The sequence below is a fragment of the Vicia villosa genome, linkage group LG5, assembly GCF_029867415.1.
Source record: "Vicia villosa cultivar HV-30 ecotype Madison, WI linkage group LG5, Vvil1.0, whole genome shotgun sequence".
In the NCBI taxonomy this organism is placed as follows: Eukaryota; Viridiplantae; Streptophyta; class Magnoliopsida; order Fabales; family Fabaceae; genus Vicia; species Vicia villosa.
This window is the reverse complement of record NC_081184.1, coordinates 157,564,000-157,586,098: the sequence shown is the minus strand read 5'-3', so window position 1 is coordinate 157,586,098 and position 22,099 is coordinate 157,564,000. Positions and strand designations below refer to the sequence as shown.

Sequence of the window (22,099 nt, the reverse complement as noted above, 5' to 3'; positions counted from 1 at the left end):
TACTCAAGAAGTCATTGACAGATAATCTTTTAGTTGTACTTCCTTGAGAGGTTAGTGTATAGTGAGGATTCTCAAGAAGACATCAATTGTGAGTCTTTGTGGTTGTAATCAAATTATTGATTAGTGGATTAAGTTCTTATTAAGAAAAGTTGCATCATTTATATATATATATATATATATATATATATATATATATATATATATATATATATATATATATATATATATATATATATATATATATATATATATATATATATATATATATACCTCTCACTTATTAGATTTCATGTTGCTTTCTATCTTAGCTTAATCGTTCAATTCATGACCAACAAATAGAGATTCATTTACATGTTGTGATCTGAATTGTATAATATTTAAAATTGTACAATATTTAAAAGGAACACTTAGTAGAGGGATTTTTTTTTGGAAGTGCAAGTCTTAAAACATATACTGTATGTAGAATCAATTATAAATAGCATATCAACTACAAGTTTTTGCACTCTTTTAGATGAATATTCTGTAGCTTTTGAGGCGTAAAAAACAAAATATGGTATCAGGAGTTCATACTAAAGCAGAGTTCAAAGCAACGGAATAAGGCATATGCAAATTACTATGGGTGAAGTTGATCTTAGAGATTTGAGAATAAAGTGTAATAAATTAATAAGATTTCATGGTAATAATAAGTCTGTTAATAATCCATTGACATATTAATAGAATCACACATATTAAAATTGATAGACAGTTCATTAAAAAAATTTAGATAATGATTTTATTTGCACTCCATTTTGTATCCTCTCAAAACAACCTTACAAATCTTCTATTGAAATAGTCAAACAATAACTTTTTCGAAGAAGTGTTGTAAGTAATTTATTTTACTATTGTTATTTTTTTTATTTCAAATATCAAAATAATATTCGGTTCTTAACAGTAACAAAGGCCATCAATAAACTTTCGGTGCTAAAAAGAAATGCATTTATATAAATAAATACCAAAATTTCAAAGGAGGACAGTGAATATATTACATTTGTACATGGAAAGCATGCAGTTTTGCATCTCTCTTTGTGTTTGCTATATCAAATTGGAACCTTACTATGGTACATGCAAGATTTGTATTGGCAAAATTGAGGCATTGACCTTGAGCTTCACCTAGAAAAATGGATCTTAACATAGTGGCATCTTTAATACTTGAGAGACAAAAATATCCACAAGTAACACTGCCAGACAGGAACCACCACCAAAATATGCTTCAAGGTCAATAAAAAGTAGTCCTTATTATTCCCAAGATATTTGCCCAGCCATCCTTCTCCATGGGGCTAGGTTTATTTTACATGATTGGTATATGCAAAAATATGCCCCATACAGTACCAAGATATTGGAAACAAAACTCATCTGATCAACAAATCTTGAATCTTGCATGAAGTGATATCCAGTCCATTAATCTTCTTGTCCAATAAAATAAATTGCCTACACATACTGGTACAATAGGTTGATTCAAAAGTCGTAATATATTGGAGGGACTATCAAGCCCATCCACAAGAATGGTGGAAGCTATGACACAACCTGTAACTGCCTCTGTTGTTTCGACATCATAACAACCAGTTGCAGTCCACCTTGCTGACATAATTTTACTGGATCTCTGAATACAGCCACCCGCGCATTGTTATCTCCTGTTATTACAACAAATGCAATGCTAAAAGATTCTCTTTTCTCAGCTGCAAACTGCCATTCTCTCGTTGAGATGTGGAACCAGTCTTTTCTTGGAGACCTAGTTGCTTTAACTTCGATATACTCTTTATTAGCACCTTCTCCAATGATTAAATCAAACGGAAGTCCTGTTTCATTAGTTTCATTAACCCAACTTACAGTAGTATTGCCATCTTTACCGGTGAAGTACTTGTATGCAAGTAACTCGCCTAATCTGCCGGTTGCATTTGCTTGTGCTGCGTCATATGTACCAGTTTGAAGCCGGTCTCTCACGCTAAAAGCTGGGGAACCCGAGTGAGCTTTAACTTGAGATTCATCCACATCATCACCCAAAATAGCAGGATCAAATTCGATATGGTGAAAACTAGTCGGCTCAAAATCAGGGTAGGATTGATTTTTTAAGTTTTCAGTTTCATGCGATGCTAAGGACGCAGAAATTATTTGTAGATCATCTATGACATTCGGGTCAACAGAAACTGATCCTTGTTCATAGCAAACAGTTGGAGCACTAAAGCGTTCAAAATTATCATCATTTTTCACTTCAGAAACGCTACTACTAATCAGACCAGGTTGGGTCTTGAATCCATTAGCACGGGCATAATTGAAATCTGGTGCATTTTTCCAATCAGCAGGTGGCCAGTGTGAGGACATTCCGCTCTTCCTTTTTGGCAATGGCAATGTCTGTTCATTCGAAGACGAAACATAATCTGAAGGGAGGGGTATTTCGTCCTCTACCATTGAAGACACGGTAGATAGTGCCCAAACAGGTTCTTCACCAGGAAGCTTTGGCACCTTTTGGCTATTCAACATTTTCTCACGGGACTCAGATTCTGAACTGTTTGTTATCGTGTGAAGGAAATTTGCCATGTGAATTTTATAATCCCCATCAATCCCATCAAGTAATAAATTGGAAAGCTCCATAAACAAGGAAAGATGGTCTGCTTCTTGAATTGTGTACAAAATGTTTCCCTGCGATAATGACATATAGACAAACTTATGATATAGATATTCATTCAGAAGAAAAAAATTTATGGATGGAAAAGTTGTGATTTGCAATAGGCAGCTTAAGGGTTATAAAATGGGTTGATACATGCACAAAAATGAAATAATCAACCCTTCAAATATTTTAAAGATGCAGTACTGAAATCTTCAAAATCTCTTGAATTACTAATGATGAATTGAGAATCAAATTGTGTATAGGAAGTATCACCGAACAAAAAACCCAAATACAGATCTTAGTCAAATTCTGAAATTTCAAATTGAGAATAAGAAAAAGTTAACAGACGAGGAAAATATGTTTCACATTCAAGTTTTCATGTGACAATAAGTTCAATTCAAGCCTACAATTGAAATCTGTAGACTGTAGTCAAGGTGAACAAACAAATGGAATTTCTAACTAAAAGTAGCCAGTAGTTTTCAATTTTCTATATTTGATTTGAATCCAAGTATACACTATGTCAAGATTGCTTTTCAGTTTATGTCATGGATATTAATTAAATTAATGAAAGTAGTTTTTTGATAAAAAAATTAAAAAATATTAACATACCTGTAGAAGACAACTACATTCAACCCGTTTGTTTGATAGCCTGTCACAGCCCTTTATAACATTCCTGTAGAACAGCTTCTCAACAACGATAACTTTAAGATCATTCAAAATACCGAAACCAGAATGCTTAAGTTGAATATATTTATCATGATGAGATTTATAAATGTAGCGCTGAGCATATGGAAGAGTAATATTTATCAATGATTCTTTAAAGCTACAATCAGATAGTCCATAATATATTGCTTCACGAGTTACCACCTGCATGTTGTCATAAAGCACTGAAGTAACATCCAAAATATATGAATATCAAGTCACTCCTTCTCAAGTAAACAACTTTATAGTTTATACCCATGCATTTTGCAAAAGACAACCGAATAGATTTTGAAGCAAAGAGTAAATAACTTGTGAAACTCATTCCTTCATAGGACAGCAAATCTGCCTATAAACTTCATGATAACTTCCACTCCAAGACACAAAGGATTAGTTGAAAAGTATAATTTTTTTGTGCAATAAATAGAAGACTATAAATAGGAATTAGTGATTAGCCTTTTGTAGCAAGTCAACATCAAGCATATCTCACTATAATTATATTTCTTATTATTTTACTTCTCTATTCATCTAAAATCCAACAACTTCAATAATTTTCTGTTTTTTTTACTGAAATGCATTGGTATTTTATAAATAGGTGTGGCAGTAAAAATACTTATCAGTGTTTGCTTCGGATTATTTTACAAAAAAAAAAAGGTACTCTTTTTAATTGGCACCAAATGCAAATAGCCTCCACTTTACAAGAACCTCCGAGAATACAAATCACTTTATTAATCTTAAACAACACGAGCCCTTAGTTATGTCCAAATCTTCATTTTGGTTTTGTGAGAATTTCCTCAATTTTCTTTACTGAGGCTTGTCTTAAAGTATATTAAGAGCTCTAATCAGTTTGGAAACGTTTGAGAGAAGGGGAGGGAGGGAGTGAGGTGACAAATAGGAGACCGTACTAGAAAAGACGCCTAATTGGGTCAAAGGGAAGGCAAGAAAACACGGTCCTTTTCAGTCTTTGTTTAATATGTTAATCAAAAACAAAAAATTGATCCTAAAACTCAGATAATGCATAAATGTGAATTGCATTAAATCATACTACTCACATAACATCACTATGCTCCCAAGTTTGGTCACCGGACATAATGAAATAAAGTATATTGTTACTAATGAATTGCTTTGCAACTTGGCCGACAAAAAGGCACTATTTTCATTTCATAATCACATAAAAGCTAGAGCAATTGAGTAGGATGCTTGTAAGTGGTTGTAAATTAGTAATTAACCACCGATTTCAATGTTGGGCATTTTTTTGGAGAACATATACCCATGTCACTCCAAGTTGATTCCCCTTTTATACTAAAAGTGTAAGTAGATACTCATACAGTTAAGCACAAAAATAAAATGCAAAAATAATCACATGTGCATGCATGTAGGTGTAACACTATAATTTGAGAATTGCCTAGACTACAATGAATGGTATGACCTAGATAAAGAAATGCACGAGAAAGAGTGATCATACCTCTGAGATAGCTGGAATACCTAAATTTTTCATAAGGAAAGAAATTTTTTTTAGCAGCATTTCTTTAATGTCCTCTGTTACTTCACCAAAATAAAGAAAGTCAAGGTTATCCGAATGCTTAAATTCTTCTTTCAACTCCTTATCATCACACCAGCAGATAAGACCAAAGGAAGGATGTAATGAAACCCACTTATCTTGCACAGTGGGAAGCACGGGAAATTCTAATTTTGAAAGACAATCTTTCAGATATACGACATCCTCAACATTCAACAAACCAGATTTTAGTCCATCTGCCCACACGAGGAAAACTTGAAAAATCTAGAAAGAGAAAAGAGCAAGGTAAGAATGTTTCAGGTAAAAGAGATCAAGTCATAATTTACTGCTCATCATACACTTACTTTATCTGCTGCTTGTGAAGGTAGAGTGACGGTTGATAACTGAAGCAAAATTTTAATATAGCTGCGTAGAGGAGGTGCCTCTTGGACCCCACACTCGTCAACAAAGAAACCATGAAGGCCAGGGTAAATATTGCACAGTGACTTGTTAATTGGGGAGTTGGATGAGCTGCTTTGAGTATCAAACTCCTCCATCTTCTGAACAGAACCAGTTGGATCATGCCAAAAGACTTCATTGGGATGCACCAACGTCCCAAAAACATCATCCTCGTGACTATGAACAGATGAGTTAGGGACAAATATAAAAGGCCCAGCCATCAAATCTTGCAGGGTTTCCTGCTTTAGAGCTGCCATTTCCTTCCAAATGAATGTGTAAAATTTAGACATTTGGCTTATGCTACGAAAAATGAAAACTTATGGGTCAGTGAATTTGTGTAATTTTGAATTGAGAGAAATAGTAAGCACAGAGAATCAGTGGGTAGACAATTCAAACACAGGTACAAATGTATGCACTTTTAGCAACTCAGATTTCCCTTCCCTAATCCCTACCTTCTGTTGGCGTAAACAGTCCTTAAAGAAATTTTAACATAATCATAACATTTCAAAACTTCATTAATAATCATAACATTTCAAAACTTCTTTATAGCTAGAAGATATACACCATACAGGCACGGATAGGATACAACATAAATACAAGGATAAGAAAAACTATAAATTTCAAGACAAATGATATCCTGTTCTTCAGGACATAATAAAAATACATCTAAGTGATATATATGCTCAAGTAAGGAAGACCAAAGTGGCACAAATTGAAGACAATATCTGTCGTTGCATATTTTGGTGTCAGACAAGTCTATACTTTTCTATGGATAGTATAAATGCATGCATTAAATAATGTATTTATTTTTTCATGCAGGTAAAAACATAATAGCAAGGCAAGACGAAGTTCCCAAGGCCACTCTCAAAGAGGCCGCACAGAATATCGGTTCCGTGCTAGGGTATGCTCCAGGATTCGATCCTATCAAACCAACGATCGCTCGAGCAAAGACAAAGTTACCACCTCCTAAAGGGCTAATTCCACATCCTACGCAAAATGAGACACCTTGCACTCTTCAGATTTCATTCATGAATCCTCATAACAATAACAACTATGTGGACATAGAGTCACAATATGGGGAAGAAGACCTTGGGTTTGATGCTCTAGAGATGTGTTCGACCCCAGATGTGGTATCCCTTATAGTTCAAGGTACCTGACTTTGAAAAATACAAGGGTCTTACCTGTCCTAGGAACCACGTGTGTATGTTCTGCAGAAAGATGGCCGCATATGCAAATGATGAAAAGCTGGTGATGCACTATTTACAAGATAGCCTAAGTGGGGCATCTCTGGATTGGTACATGTAGTTAAAACGAGCCCACATCCGAACATGGGCAGATCTGGCTCATGCTTTCCTGAAGTAATGCAAATACAATCGGGATATGGCTCCCAATCGCATGCAGTTGCTAAACCTGTCCCACAAGAAGGACGAGTCATTCAAAGAGTATGCTTAGAGATGGAGAGATATGACCTCTCGTGTGCAGCCACCACTCCTAGAAAGGGAGCTAGTGGATATGTTCATGGATAGTTTGCAAGGACAATACTATGAGATCATCGGGATTTTCCGATCTGGCGGTAATCGGAGACACTTCCTACCATCTTCTCAGAGTATTGTCCTTGCAAAGTACCCATGCACATATCCACTAGCTCCCTTTCTAGGAGTGGTGGCTGCACACAAGAGGCCATCTCTCTCTATCTCTAAGCATACTCTTTGAATGACCCGTCCTTCTTAGACAGGTTTTGGAACTGCATGCGATTGGGAGCCATATCCGAATTGTATTTGTATTGCAGGAAATCATGAGCCAGATCTATCCATGTTCGAATGTGGGCTCGTTCTAACTAAATGTACCAATCCAGAGATGTCCCACTCAGGCTATCTTGAAAATAGCGCATCACCAACTTTTCTTCTTTTTTTTCTCTTTTTTCTTTCTTTCCTCTTCTTTCTTCTTTCTTTTCTCTTCTTTCTTATTTCTCTCTTTTATTACTTTATTATTTTAAACTCTTCATTTCTTCGTTTTTCTTTCTTATCTCTTCTTTATTCATATTATCCTCTCTTTTTTTAAGTAATAGTCATTTAATAATTCTATTCCACTTCTTCCTTTTTTATTTGTTTGGTTTTACACTAAATATATGTTTTATAGATTATTCATATAATTAGTCTAAAGAATAGTCAAATAGCGGTTATCCCACTATCTACTATCTCATTTTTGGGGTCGACCACTCCGCTCTGCTATTTGGGATTGATAACTCTGAATAAAACCATTCATGAAATGCAACTATATTTAACAGCTTAAGCTTTTGGGAGATCAGAGCAGCACCGAAGCAATTGGTAGCTTAAGCTTTTGGGAGATCAGAGCAACACCGAAGCAATTGCTAGTTCAAACCTTGAGAACTCATTCTTAAGGTAAAAGTAGATTTTGGGCCTATGCATTGCATATGCTCTAACTAAGCTCAAAAGAACTCTTGCATGAGGGGGCATGTTATAGATATAAATCCACTAATAGCTTCCATCTAACATCTTAAGCATTAACCATTGATAATTAGAACACGGAAAAAGGACACTTCAATGTGATCACCGTATTTGGGTCATACATAGAGTCATAATAAACAATCATTGAACACCATCTAATACTCTTCAATGTATATTACATTGCACAAATTTTTGTTTTAACTTTTTAAACCAATGCAAATGAAACCCATAAAAATTACACAAACCATAGTTTTGTATTGTATCTAAAATGCCTGTTGGTGATATTTGTAAACATTGATTCTCTATTGTAACTTGGTGCGGTATTAAGCTTATGTTTTGTACCTAAACATTTTTGCAATTTTAAAATTAGTTATATCGTGTCCATTTTCCCTATCATATTGGTTTTTTCTAGATGAAAAGTTTGGTTACTTGAACAATCAAAGGCATTTTGTTTGCAAATAAATGCCTAAAATGTACACACCTGGCTTTGAATGAAGTCTTTGATGATTTTCTCCAGGCTTTAACAATATTCAAAATGTCACCAAGAGTAACTCTAGTCTTTAACCCAATATCGTTCACCAATCTTTCACTTTTCACCTGAATAAATACAGCAAACAAAATAGTATCAAGACCCACCGCTATTATTTCCTTGTTTGACAGACTATTGAAAAATCCATATACAAGTACAAACAAGAATCACAAGGAGATACCAGTAAATAATACTTTTTTCTCAAATAATCAAAATATCAATCAAATTCAGTATTCAGCTGAAATTCTTAAGAGAAACATTGTGCCTTATATTACGCAGCCAAAGCATATGACATACATAATCAGAAACGAAAACAGGAAATAAAAACCTAGAATGAACTACAGACAACAGCCCCAAGAGCCATGCAAGCATAACTATGTCGATAATTATTCTCTATATACCAGTTTGCAATTAATTACATAAACTTAAAAAAAATCATCAAATGTACTCGCGAGCACTGCATCACACAAAGGTACAACAAAGCTAACCTTTGGAACAGCATATGGTGCAAAAGATCCAAGGATCAGCCGGACTGCTTCACAATCATAAAATAAATCTTTAGGATAGTGTAGCTCATCATCCATGGTTGATACCACCCATCGAATATCACATAAGTTAGATATAAAAGTAGACTTAAAGGGGTGGCCATCTCCAACAGATTTAGAGACAAAATAACCTCTAGCTTTATCACCATAGCAAGCATCCCATAATGTATCAAGAACCTCCAAGAGGTACTTACAATTTTCTTGATCACCACTGTTAGACAATAATGATACTAATTGCACTATTTCTGGGGATTCCCAGTCTTTGACTATTGATTCAGCAGATACTAGACCCCTATCCCACATCTCCTGCTTAAAAGTGGCATCACATATGTTAACAACACTCTTCTCTACCTGAACTATTTGAGCAAAATCAGTGATCCCAATTTCCTCAAAAAATTCCCTCCACTTGACTAGTGAAGATGAAACTGACTCATTTACGGGGTGCTTTAGATAGCTTATGTCGATTTCATGCCACCTCATATTCACAGCATCAGCCAACTTTTTTGCAGTGACAGGATTCCCAAATCCAGTACAGAAATGAATTGACACCTCAGAAGGACATTTAAAACCACAATCTGTCAATAATAAAGATTTACATTGCAACTCTGAGATGATATGCTCCCTTTCAATGAAACAATCAGAACAAGTAGATTTCAGGTGCAGCATTACAAAACATATATATTCAATCATCAACATTTGGTTCTTGCTTGCCATTGTTTCATCAGATAATACAGGTAAAATATGCAACTTCACAACATCATGTGCAGACAATTGTTGAACACCAATAGTTTCAAGTAACCGAGTAACATTGTCCAAAGAAGTCACATTCAAGCTGGAAGTACCAGAAGCTGCGGAAAGAAGGGACGGACTTACAGTCCTTAATCTAGCATAAATATTAGGGAAAGCTTCCATTTTGTGCTCACCATCAAATCCTGTGTTGAAAGTATTGGACTGCAACCATATAGTTCCTTCATCCACGGAACCGTATGTACCATCTGAAAGTGGAATGAACGGTGTTTTTTTAAGGCGTTTTAGAATATCATCTTTTACTTCAAAATTGATTGACATTGTGCCAGATGAATCAAACATCAACACATAGAGTGTATTTAGACAAGACGCCAACCAACTCATATTCATTGATATCAGCCCATTCTTTGCGTAACACAAAGATGACATTACTCTAACAAGTACTGAAGGCCCAAACTCTTCAACGCCAAGTGCTCTTGCTAGTGTATCAGACAATAGTACATTTTTATCCAAGTATTTGAGCCCTAGGTGTTCAAAAAGTACATTATCAGGAAGAAGACAGCGGATCTGCTCAGTCCAACCTCTCAATACCTTGCATGGAGGGGCCCATCCATTATTGTCACCCTCCACAAGTAAGCAATTCATCATGCGTAAATTTGAAATAATCAAACGAGGTAGTGTGGAGAAAAAACCATGCACTTCCCCAACTAAAGGAATGAAGCTCATGAAAGCAGACAATCCCTTTCCAGGCTCACTCTTAAAACAGGGAAGCTCGCAAAACTCCCTCACTGCTCTGACAAACAAATTAGGATACTCTGACAACAACCATTGGTTCCATGGGCTATCTCCATCAACTTCCTCTCTGGATGAGGGAAGAACAAAATCACCTTGAAGAATAAATTTCAGGCCATATGTTCTTAAAGGAAGGAAAGCAAAAACTGGCTGCTGGTTTAAGCAGGGACTGTAACCATCATCCGATTCCTGCAGTGTAAAGGCCATAGATATTTCAGTTGTTTGCGCGTCAAAGCGGATGGAATTTGTCTGCAACTTCTGAGAAACTACAAACCATGCCATTTTCTCTTTCCCATGGGAAACTTTGATAATACCATCTTCTGAAATTTCTTTTTTCATAACTATAAGTGTATCATTAAGCAAATTTCTCAACTTGATACACTTAAGTCGGTGAAGGAATAGTAACAACGAAGGATGAAGATCAGAAAACATAGTCATAATACTATTTATGACAGTTCCTTCTGATAGATGAGATCTGAATGGAAGTAGAATGCACGTATTCCAGGGATTATCACCATATGAATCAGTGCCAGTAAATGCCATCTTCCTGAGCAGCTCAATATCACACGGAGGAACTAATGTGGGCAAAACAAAACCAATCTGGCCTTCACTAATATCAAATTTAACATGAAAACCATTGGAATGGATCTCAGGAGCATCTGTGACCTGCAGTGAAACCAACCGAAATTAATAAAACTCATTATTTATTATGATAATGTATAAATTTAAACTGGTTTGTAAATATATCACTATCTATCTGGCAAATGAAATTGAAACACATCATCTTTGGGTGATCAACAGTCAGATGATATATGTATTATATGTGTTTTTGTGTAGTAATATGACTTAACACACTTGATTGTAACAGTAAAAACATAACCTTATTTATGCGTTTGTGCCAAGAAATTATTTGAACAAAGTGTTCAAATCAAAAAGTTGTAGAAAAATACTATGGCCCTATATCTGATCATTTTCATACCAAGTCCAATAGTGTTGGGCGTGAGGGGATGTGTTAAGAGTCTTACATGTGATTAAATATGGTCTGAAAATATATTTGTAAGAGTTAAAAGCTAGTTTTGTAAAGTTGTGTTAGACCCAACCCAAAGTTTAAGAGATATAATAAAGAGAAAATGAATTAAAATGTTTCTTAAACATACTCGGAAAACAGACTTGAAGCCAATGCCTTTCTTCCCTATGTATCCAGTATTGGACCCCTTCTTCGTTGAATTTCCAACATCACAAAGTGCTCTCATATTTTGAGCAGTGAACCCTTGCTCATTATTCAATACAGCAATACCAGAATCTTGAAGAATGAAAGCAAGAGTTGGCTCCACACTTTCGGGATAATTATTATCATCTGCATTTTGAACCTGAATCAAATGAAGAAAATATAAGATACATGCGCAGAACAATAACTCTCAAAGCTCACCACCACCAATTACCAAAAACATACAAAATTTTCATTATGGAGAATGCATCTTTAGTTAAAATAGTTCTTTAAAGTCATCCCTTCATAAACAGTAAAAAGTAATGCCAAGTGTTTATACAATACTCTTATAAAATAACCTTATTCAGTTTATCACTTTCTGGCCTAGAGTGAACAACACTACAAAAATAGTAAAATGATGTCAACAACATTCCAAAAAAAAAAAAATTCAATAAGATATGCCGGACATTTTCAAGACATCATCATTGCTGCCTAACATTGTAATTGCCCCTTACCCCCAAAACATAACTTAGTCAATTCACTCCAGCGAAAGTGACTATTTATATACATGATATATACAGTTGCGATAAAAGAAATTAAACTAGCTTTAACTTCTAAGGTACACTGAATCTATGAATGCAATGAACCCTATGATATATGGAATTCTAATTGTACTTGGCAAGCAGAACTTTAATTATACTCTATTTCCAACAGTTACTAAGATGTGGATCAGTACGCGAGTTTTACAAACAATAATAAAAAAAGGTATGACAGAATCAAAAAACATTCCCCCGTAGTCATTACTCCTCTATTCCTAAGTACAAGAAATGAAGTTGAAAGGATATCCTCACCAGTTCAAGGATAAAATGTGAATCTTGAGAATAAAGTTCTTGTGAAAGACAATGCAATGCTCTCCCTAACCTAGCATGTTGCTTCTTCAACATGCAACTGTCAGTATCAGAAAGACTAGGATCTAGGCCAAACTCATCCTGCCTAATAGATTCAATGACCAAAGTAGAATCAATATCTTTGCCACTTTGAAGGTGGCTAGTCATAGATTTGTCAATAGATTTTTCTGCATCAACTGTTTGACTAATTTCAGTACACATTTCATTGAGCTCACGGGGCACAAGTGATGTAACCATATCCACTTCAGGCACAGGAGACTTATCCAAGAATTCTTGGTCATGCTTCAGTCTTGCACTTGTTTTAGTTTTGCCATCTTTTAAGCATGAAACATGAGCACAAAACTGATCAAAAGTATTGTTCGAAATAAATGCTTTGTAATCATTAATCCACTCAGTAATACCCAGAGACAACCCTATTTCATGAAGCATGAGATGCTGCTCCATGTTGCTGCATTCACATAAAATAGCTGCAGCAGCATCTTTGAAAACAGATCGCATCCCAGAGAGCAACACGTCAGCAGCAAAGTTATGAAATTCGGCGGGTAGATAACCAAGACAATCAAGGACAAACTTAGACATAAGTGATACCACCTTATTCACTTTAAGTAAGTGTTTACCAAACTCACCACTCATTTTAGTAGTTGAAAATTCAGCTAATATGTTTGTTTTACATAAAGCTTCCCCAGACTGGAAAGCATTTTTATCATTACCAACTTCAATATCTTCCACAAAGTTTTTGAACAAAACTTCAAATGCACTAGAAGAGTCCTGTTTTAGAAGTGACAATGGAACTTTTCTTTTCCCTCCAAATAGTGAGATCAAAGATAGTAAACTCACTGCAGTTCGGAAAGAGGATCCTTGAACTGCAGCCTCAAGGAAAGATTTCAAGGTTGCAGAATGATCTATCCGTATCACCTTTCCATCTCTGGTAACCAAACACAATAATTCTTCGGTATTTAAATCATTCAACAACCATGATATTAGCGAGCCAAGGGAGGGTGCAAACATAAGATCCCAATGAGACCATTTGCTCAAGTCAGACAACATTGGTGACTTAAGTAATACTTCAATTGCATTTTTTGCTGTAATAGTTTCAGAGCTTTTTGTTTTATGGCCCATTTCAGAACTGCCAGTGGTGATTCCGGACCAATTGTTATCTCCGTCACTTAAGGAGTCAATGTGATAGTGCTCTTCAAACATGGTTGCAGAAAATACAACGCAGTTTGAAGTCACGTTTGATTTATGCTCTCGAACGGTATCCAAAAGATCCTCAAGAGACCCACTTTCCGCAAATTCAAAACCAATTGAAGGAAACTGCCTCATAAGCAACATGGAAATAATCTGCTTGGTTACTGTTTCATTCTCCCACAAACTACTAATAGCCTGAGATAGTAGAGCAACCAACTCATTTGAGGACATGCAGGCTTTGAAAGCGGAATTCTCGCACATGCCACCGCCCAATAATTTGAGCAGTTCGCGAGGCAACTGGTCAACACTATTCTCAAGAAATGATAAGAGATCCCCATGACCAAGAGAGTTGAAGTTCTTCACACCAAACTGCTCAGCCAACCAACTTTCACAGTTGCAAAACTTTCTCAAAAACATTATTTTATACTTCACATGTGAGTCACTATTTCTATATACTTCATTATCAAAGTCAAAATACATTCCAATTTTTCTGACGACATCTTCAGCAGAAATGCCTGTTAAAAGTTACACTGTCAGGAAGAGTAGACAAGATAGCATAGGATAAGGAAATTTTGAGAAGAAAAAAGTAACACAAATAATAGGGTATGCTTGTACCCTGTGAAATTAAAAGCAGAAGAAAATAAATATCACTCCAATATAAAAATAAAAGGAGTAAGCCCATAAAACTCTTATGTTATTATGTAATTCATTGTCATAGCCTGCCTAGAGGAAATTCTTTCATAAGGAAACTATAACAAAACAGCCAAAACTAGTAGATAAAAATATGTTAGCCAATGCTTGATTCAATGGCAAATAGACTCACATTTTGTATTCTCTGCACGATCCTTTGCTAACAGTGGAATATTTTCCAGGCTAGGTTCAATCTCTAAGGTCTCGTATTCAGAACTTTTGGTTGGTGAGTTAGTTAGTTCGCTATGGTTGAAGACTTGGAAGGTATCATAGATGCTATTCCACATTCCAGATTTGATAGCAGAAACCTGCAGCATTTTAGAATGGAAGAATTTAAGTGGATGATATCATACAGCTTTGGAAAGAAAGAAAAAACCTTTAGCAAATACAACAATTCCATAAGAAAATCATACAACCAGGCAGAAAAGTTAAACATGAAATATTTTTGGCAGTGCTAACACATGCCCTTATGGCACTTCCTAATGAACCATATATAGAAACATTGTATTGAAAACTGAGTATTCGGTTTTTTGAAAGTTAAAAAATTGTCTCAACACAAAAGCTTTTATTTTTGTACTCCTTAACAAATGCCCTAAGGGCACATGTTAGCGACCCAATAACTGTTCGCAAAATTATAGTAAAAAAAGGCTATGAGCAAATAAAATGTCCTCCTTAACCATAAGGAAAAAAGAAAGCACCAATATTTAAGAACTTTTTAAACATCAGATCAATTAACCTGTAAAATCCTGAAAACATCAAAAGCCTACACCCAAAAACGCTACAACGAGCACTAAAAGTGCTAGATTTGATCTCAAATAGTTCTAGCAACTACCACCATCAAGTCTTTTCCCACTAAGTGAGGTCAGCTATATACATGAGTCAGTCGACATTATAAAATACTTGACATTTGGTCTATAAAGATATAGACCATTTACTGCTAAATCTCCCCAAATGGTTAGTCCTATAATTTTCATTGGTCTCCAGCTACTTATAAGTTTAACTATTAGATTGTCCTCCCTCTGGTCCACCCTCCTTGTATTGCTTACCCGAATTAGAGAACATCAAAGCAGAAGACAGATAAACTGAATCTGAACTTTCTATATTCAATGGTAAATCATGTTATATTACAGAGTGTGTTATCCTACACCAACTCCGACTTTATTACACTACATATCTAAAAACCAATTAAGGCAAGACACCACTTTTCTATAACGGGGGTTATCGTAATCTTCACTCCGACCATTGTATTTATAAACCTATCTTTTCTTGTGTAACCATTTATCCAACTTAAAACCTACACACATCTCTGTGGCACTAAGTTCACTATTTTGCTTACTTTTCACAGGCCCAAAGTTCAGTTCCATACAACACTGTAGGTCTTATAGATGCGTAGTAAAATTTTCCTTCAATGGCAACCTTCCCCGACCATATGTGTGAAAGTAGTATTAGCTCAGCATGAAACATGATAATATTATCCCATTGTATGATGGAGGGAAGTTCAAGCCAGATGAAAATTTAGCAAACAAAAACAAGTTAACTATTAACATCTACTTAAAGTAAATGAGGAAGAAGTTAGGTTTCAAATAAAGCGGTTAATTACCAGATCAATTCAACTAATATACCATAAATTTATAAGTGTGAAGGAAAAATAATGAAGTCGACAAAAAGAAGCTTACAGCAGCATTTAATAACCCAACTAAGAAGGGGTATGACATTAACAACATTCGGATTTTGTTCTTTTCCCGTGGTTTTACTCCATAGAATTGAAGCATCCTCTCCAAAACCTACATATAAATTGTGAAATCAAATCTTCAAAATGTACTATCAAATCTTCAAAATGTACATTGTGATAATTACATAGTGTGATTTGTTAACAGACCAACAAAATGAGCCTATTTTCAGAGAGGAGCAAGGAAAAGTATGGCAATAAATACATCATTATCATCTCATTTTAGTGAACTTAAATCCCTACCTCAGTAACCTTGTGCTCCAAACACGCTTCCTTCCAGGTTGAGACAAACATCTGCAAAGAATCATCAGTGATTGAAAGATATTTGTCCATATTTTTTGATACCTTGGTTGTGTTAAGATTTACGATTGGGGTTGGATCAACTTTTTTATACTTGTTAGACAACTTTAAATGTGGAGATTTGGAAGAAGTAACATTTTCAGTTTTTCTTTTTTTACTAGGGGGCTCACTAAATCCCTTTCTAAGGCAGCTATTAGAAAGGGAGTCTCCCTGCTTATCACCCTTCACCACAAGGCGTGCCATCTCTTCGGTTGCAGATGGGTAGGGACAGCTACTCATTCGTTCTGAACTTTTGCCAAATTTTGAGGATGGATTTGACCAACTGCTTGTAATAATATTATCATTCTGATCATTATCTGTAGAATAATCACTACCTTCATCTTCTGAGCTTGACGAAGTGAATCTAACATGCTTGCCACGAAAAGATTTTTCAACAGAAGAAAACGACTCTACACGCTGAGCAATGGTGCTAAAACGTTCATCTAACTGCTTTTTCTGAGAAGAAGAAATAGGACAATTCATAAACTTGTCACTTTTTGATCTTAAAGTCTTCAAGCATTTATCTAGTGCAGACTCCTCTGCTTTTTTAGCTTCTCTTATGGCAGATATGTGCATTCTGTATTCACAAAATCAGTAATTAGGATAAGTCCAAATGATAAACTTGCACAAAACAGATAAAACATAGAGATATCAAATACCTGACAAGAAAAAAGCAATTATTTTACTCATCTAAGTATTTGGGAGGACAGGGAGATTGATGGTGTCATGGTGTGTGTTAATATAATAATACTGTCATACTCCCTCCGGCCATAATTATAAGCAAATATTCTCTTTTTAGGCTCATTGAATAATGAATGTATCTGGTTTTTATGTAGACCAGATACATTCATTATTCAATGAACTTAAAAATGGATCTTTGCTTATAATTATGGCCGGAGGGAGTAGTGTGTTAATATTACTATACTCACAGTGAACTGCTTATGGGCATTTTGTTTTCATAACCAAAACATATAAAATATGTGTGACAAATTACATTTGATATGGGGTTAGACCTCTCATTACCCAATTATACAATAGAAAGAAGCAGCATGTTACAACAAGAGCGAGAATAGTAACAAGCAAGAATATGATTATTGTGAATTAGATATAACAGAATCAGAATGTTTGGATGACTGAGAATATAGATTATTGTTATAGTAGAATGTGTTGCGTTCAAAGAGAGAAGATAATGGGTGAGCTAAGGATAGGGAAAGGAGATATAAAATGAGTGATTTATTTGGTACTGCTAGAAAGAATGTAGCCCAAACGGGTGAGCTAATGATAGGGATATGAGGTATAAAATGAGTGATTCAGCTAGTACTGGTAGGTAGCTTGTAGCCCCTCATTGTGCTGACTATTTAGTTATCTATTTTCCTATTCATCATTTTCTTAAAAAGATCATCCTCTTACATTTTTCATCTTGAAGGCTGGGTAGGTGGAACTTTATTGTGAAGTTTATTACATCTCAGTACCCTATGCATACCTAATTACCGGTTTCCTAGCACATGGGATGTCAGAAAACATCATATTTAGTGATCAAATAATTCTCTTCTGGCAAAAATTGCTTCAGTCAAAGGAATTGAACAGAACATAAATACAAATGCGATTCTGTACAAATACCCAAGGCAAACAAATATAAGGAGAAAAAGGCCAAAAAAGAAGCAATGTTGCTCATGCACAGATAACAATATTTCTTATTTAGTAAATATCTTGCAATTGTATTTCAAAAAATTGAAGAGCATACAGAAATAAGTTACTCCTATGAATTGTCTCTCAATAGTCATAGTTATCAAACAAACAATCAAATGTGCAATAAACTCAAAATCCAAGAAAAGTATTTGAAGTTTTGAACTCCAACTGACCGTAAAAGTGTAATAACATAATAATAATTTCACTCCCTTAAACAGCGCCTTTATAAGCATTCATACTATCGATAATAATTTTGATCCACCATATAAAGTATGGTCTAAGGATATAATTCATCAAAAGCTTTTAGCTCATTAACTGATTTAGCATTAAGTTAAATCTTTAGCATGTAAAGAGAGGTCATTCAATCATTACCACATTAACATTTTCAATCTATCTGCCTTTTTCTAACACTATAGACCACTACACAACCTTCCCCACAAAATATGTATGATGAACAGGAGAGAACATACCCCAAGTTCTGAATTCGAATCCCAAGCAATTCCCTGCGTTCAACCGATCTCTTCTTGGCAATAAACTCGAGAAACTCTTCAACTCCAATGACTGCTTTAGCTTTAGAAACATCTAAAAATTTGCATAAAAACTGAATTATCTCCTCACTGGTTATCTTAAACACTTCGGTCACATTGGAACGAACTGAGAAATAATGAATAACTAAAGGGTGGCGTAACAAAGGCCCTAATCCAAGCTCTTCAAAGCTACCAACACCCTCGTTTTTGCATATCGCCACTTCCAAATCATACAAAGAAGTGATCCTCCGAACTCCAACAAAACAATGGATAAAGGCATTCACCTTCACATAGCAACAAAAACAAAACATTGAAAACCAACCCCTTTTAATCAAATTCATCATTGAAATAAAACAAACAAAAAAACGTTGTTAAGTATATATACCTTTCCTTCAGTGAGCATAAGACGGTGAAGTGTGGGAACCTGCTGCATTTTAATGCCTAGAGAATTCAAAGAATCAACCTGGAGTGTCAATAGAGCTTTCTGAGACACTTTCCACGCGGAGACAGAGTCTCCGGCAGCGAGAATATCACGGCAGGCCTTGGAGGAAGCATTGTCAGCCATGGCGATAGCCTGTTTGGGATTTTGCTGCGGAGGAGCAGAGACTGGTTGGTTTTGGGGCCGAGGAGCGGAGCCAGGCAGGTTTTGCGGTGGGGCAGTGGAGCCAGAGGGGTTTTGCGGCAGAGGAGCAGAGACTGGCTGGTTTTGGGGCCGAGGAGTAAAGCCGGGATGGTTTTGCGACTGAGGATCACAGCCGGGAGGGTTTAACGGCGGCGGAGCGAAGCCATAGGGGTTTTGGGGCGGAGCGAAGCCATAGGGGTTTTGCGGCGGAGGAGGGAAAGAGGAATAGTTTTGAAAGGGGGAAGGCCAGGAAGCGTTTGGGGGATGGAAGTTGTGAGCTGCTTGGAAGAACGGGTTAGGGTTTGGAACGGTTGGTGGAGGAGGCCGGCCTGGCGGTGGGTGGCCGCCGGAGAAACGATTAGGGTACATTGGTGTAAGGAGAAGAGAAAAATTAAAGAGCGAAAGGTGCAAAAGTTAAAGAGTAGAAGTGTAACAAGGTTTTATTATTAATAAGAAAAAGGTCTAAAAATATTTCAAATTTTATTTAAATTATAACTAGCAAGAGACCCGTGCGTTCGCACGGGTCGCGCAAATGTAATCGTAAATAATAAATAAATATAATATGATAATGACTAATAAAAATATATAAAAAATATATAAATTAAGTAGTCTCGTTCAGTCAAAAATAAATGTTTTAGTAAAAAGAATTAATGACATAATTAATTAGTCATCTACCCGTGCATTTATACGGATCACACAATATCATTATAAATAATAAATAAATATAGTATAGTGATGGTTAAAAAAGTATATAAAAGATATATAAATTAAGTAATCTCGACCCGTGTTAATCAAAAAAAAAGTAATCTCGACCCGTAAAAAATGTATAGTTTAGTTCAAAAATAAATAAAATAATTAAACAGTCATCTACCTGTGTGTTCGTACGGGTCGCACAAACTAAAATATTTTGTCGCCTCGTTAGAACGTATGATCTATAATATCTGTTTAATTTAAGTAAATATTTTGTCGGCCCGTTAGAAAAAATGGTTCGGCCCGTCGGGCATGCCTTAAATTTTAAATTTTTCTGTATTGTAAATTTATGGATTCTATTGATATTATATGATTTTATGATCATATATTAAATAAATATTTAATGATATGTTTTAAAAATAATCATAATAAATAGGGTTAATGAACTTTTTGGTCCCTTTAAATATTGGAGATTTTGTTTTTAGTCCCTCCAAAATTTTCCTTTAAGAAATCGTCCCTTCAAAATTTTGCGTCTAAACTATTGGTCCCTAACGTCAAATTTGCTAGAAATTAGCTACGACTTTAGCCACCGATTAGCTACGAAATTTGACGTTAGGGACCAATAGTTCGGAAGAAAAATTTTGAAGGGACGATTTCTTAAAGAAAAATTTTGGAGGGACTAAAAACAAAATCTGCAATATTTAAAGGGACGAAAAAATTCATTAACCCTAATAAATATGAGAATGAATTTAATTTAATATTTTATTTTTTAATTAAAAAATATTTAAAAAAAGTAGTAACTTGTTGCGTAAGAACTATAAAGTTAATAAATGATTATTTAATTAAAATATTTAGGGTTTAGGGTTTAAAATAAAATATATCATAAATATTAAATTTTCGATTTTAAAAGTTCCAAAATTAAATATTAATAATATTAATAATAGTAATAAAAAATTAGATATTAAACTTGGGGCTTGTGATTTAATATTTTTAATAGTAATTTATTGGATAATTATTGTCTATTTAAATTTGAAACTTAAAACAATCGTGAAAATAATGAAGATCTTTTATAAAATAATTAGAAAATAAAGCATACTATAATTTATAATAACGGATTAGATTTAAAAAAAGAAGACAATTATTCAAACTAAAATTAAATTTTGAGATATTTAAGAATATTACAATGCATATTTAACTATATTAATTAATAATTAATTAGAATAAAATAGTCGTCCTGTCACTTTATTCATGGAGGAGATTCTTCCACCTCCATAATTCCAAAGGTGTGGCTATCAGGAATAAACAAAGTGACTTTTAAAAACTCAATTACCAAAATTCTTCAAAAGGATTATGAATTAGAGTTTGAAGGCAACATACAACCATCACTGAACAAACAAAGATCTCTGCACCAGTCATAATTATCTCATGTTAAATATAATTTTATAAGTATTTTCGCCCCATCGAAAAATATATAATAAAATATAAAATATATTAAACAAAATGAATATATTAAGCAAAATAAATATATACAGATTAAATAGTGTAGTTCCGTCGAATATGTATGTTATAGTAGGAAAAAAAGTCTTAAATTAGAATAAATCATTCATACAAAGAAAAAAAATAAACCCTTAACAAAAAATCGGATATTATAAATTTAGTTTCATCGTTTACTTTAACATTTAATTTCATTTTCAATTATAAATTCAACATATTAAATGACAATGATTAGTAATCCATATTAGTTATTTTCAAATATAAATGGTACAAAATAATACTAAAATCCTATCATGAATTGAAAATATTTATAAAAAAATAATTAAAATATAATAATCCCGTAATGACTGATTTAACCTTAAAATAATAGTATTCAAGTGATTAGTTAGGGATTAAAATGTAATAAATAGAGGCATTAAGATTCTTATTATAGTAGTAGATAACAAATATTTGTAATAATTTTTGTATGAATGATTCCATTTAATAAATAAAAAATAAGATAAGTTTTTTATTGTCGTCCAATTAAGATTTTCCCTTCTTATAAATATCTATTTAATTTTATAAATAAACAAAAATAAATTAATTATTGAAGGATAAATTAACAAATATATATTATTGAAGAATAAATTAATTAT

At 34.3% G+C, this 22,099-nt stretch overlaps 1 protein-coding gene across 1 annotated transcript; it reads right to left on the bottom strand.

Annotated features, from left to right (window-relative positions):
* Positions 1-961: 961 nt before the first annotated feature.
* Positions 962-19,712, bottom strand: LOC131603426 (protein NO VEIN). Its single transcript, XM_058875725.1, has 13 exons — positions 19,044-19,712; positions 18,602-18,942; positions 16,347-17,019; positions 16,051-16,158; positions 14,508-14,682; positions 12,440-14,199; positions 11,539-11,751; positions 8,786-11,047; positions 8,250-8,365; positions 5,207-5,600; positions 4,809-5,126; positions 3,254-3,511; positions 962-2,676 (listed from the first exon to the last, which is right to left on the bottom strand). Exons 1-13 carry the CDS (start codon positions 19,647-19,649, stop codon positions 1,552-1,554), a joined length of 8,349 nt encoding a protein of 2,782 aa, XP_058731708.1. The 5' UTR covers positions 19,650-19,712; the 3' UTR covers positions 962-1,551.
* Between the last annotated feature and the right edge of the window lie 2,387 nt (positions 19,713-22,099).

Coding starts and splice junctions, on each gene's coding strand:
- LOC131603426 (XM_058875725.1), bottom strand. CDS start 19,649: ATGTACCCTAATCGTTTCTCCGGCGGCCACCCACCGCCAGGCCGGCCT. Junction 11,048..11,538: donor GCTTCAAGTCTGTTTTCCGA/GTATGTTTAAGA, acceptor GTTTCACTGCAG/GTCACAGATGCTCCTGAGAT. Junction 5,601..8,249: donor AAGACTTCATTCAAAGCCAG/GTGTGTACATTT, acceptor CATTTTTCGTAG/CATAAGCCAAATGTCTAAAT.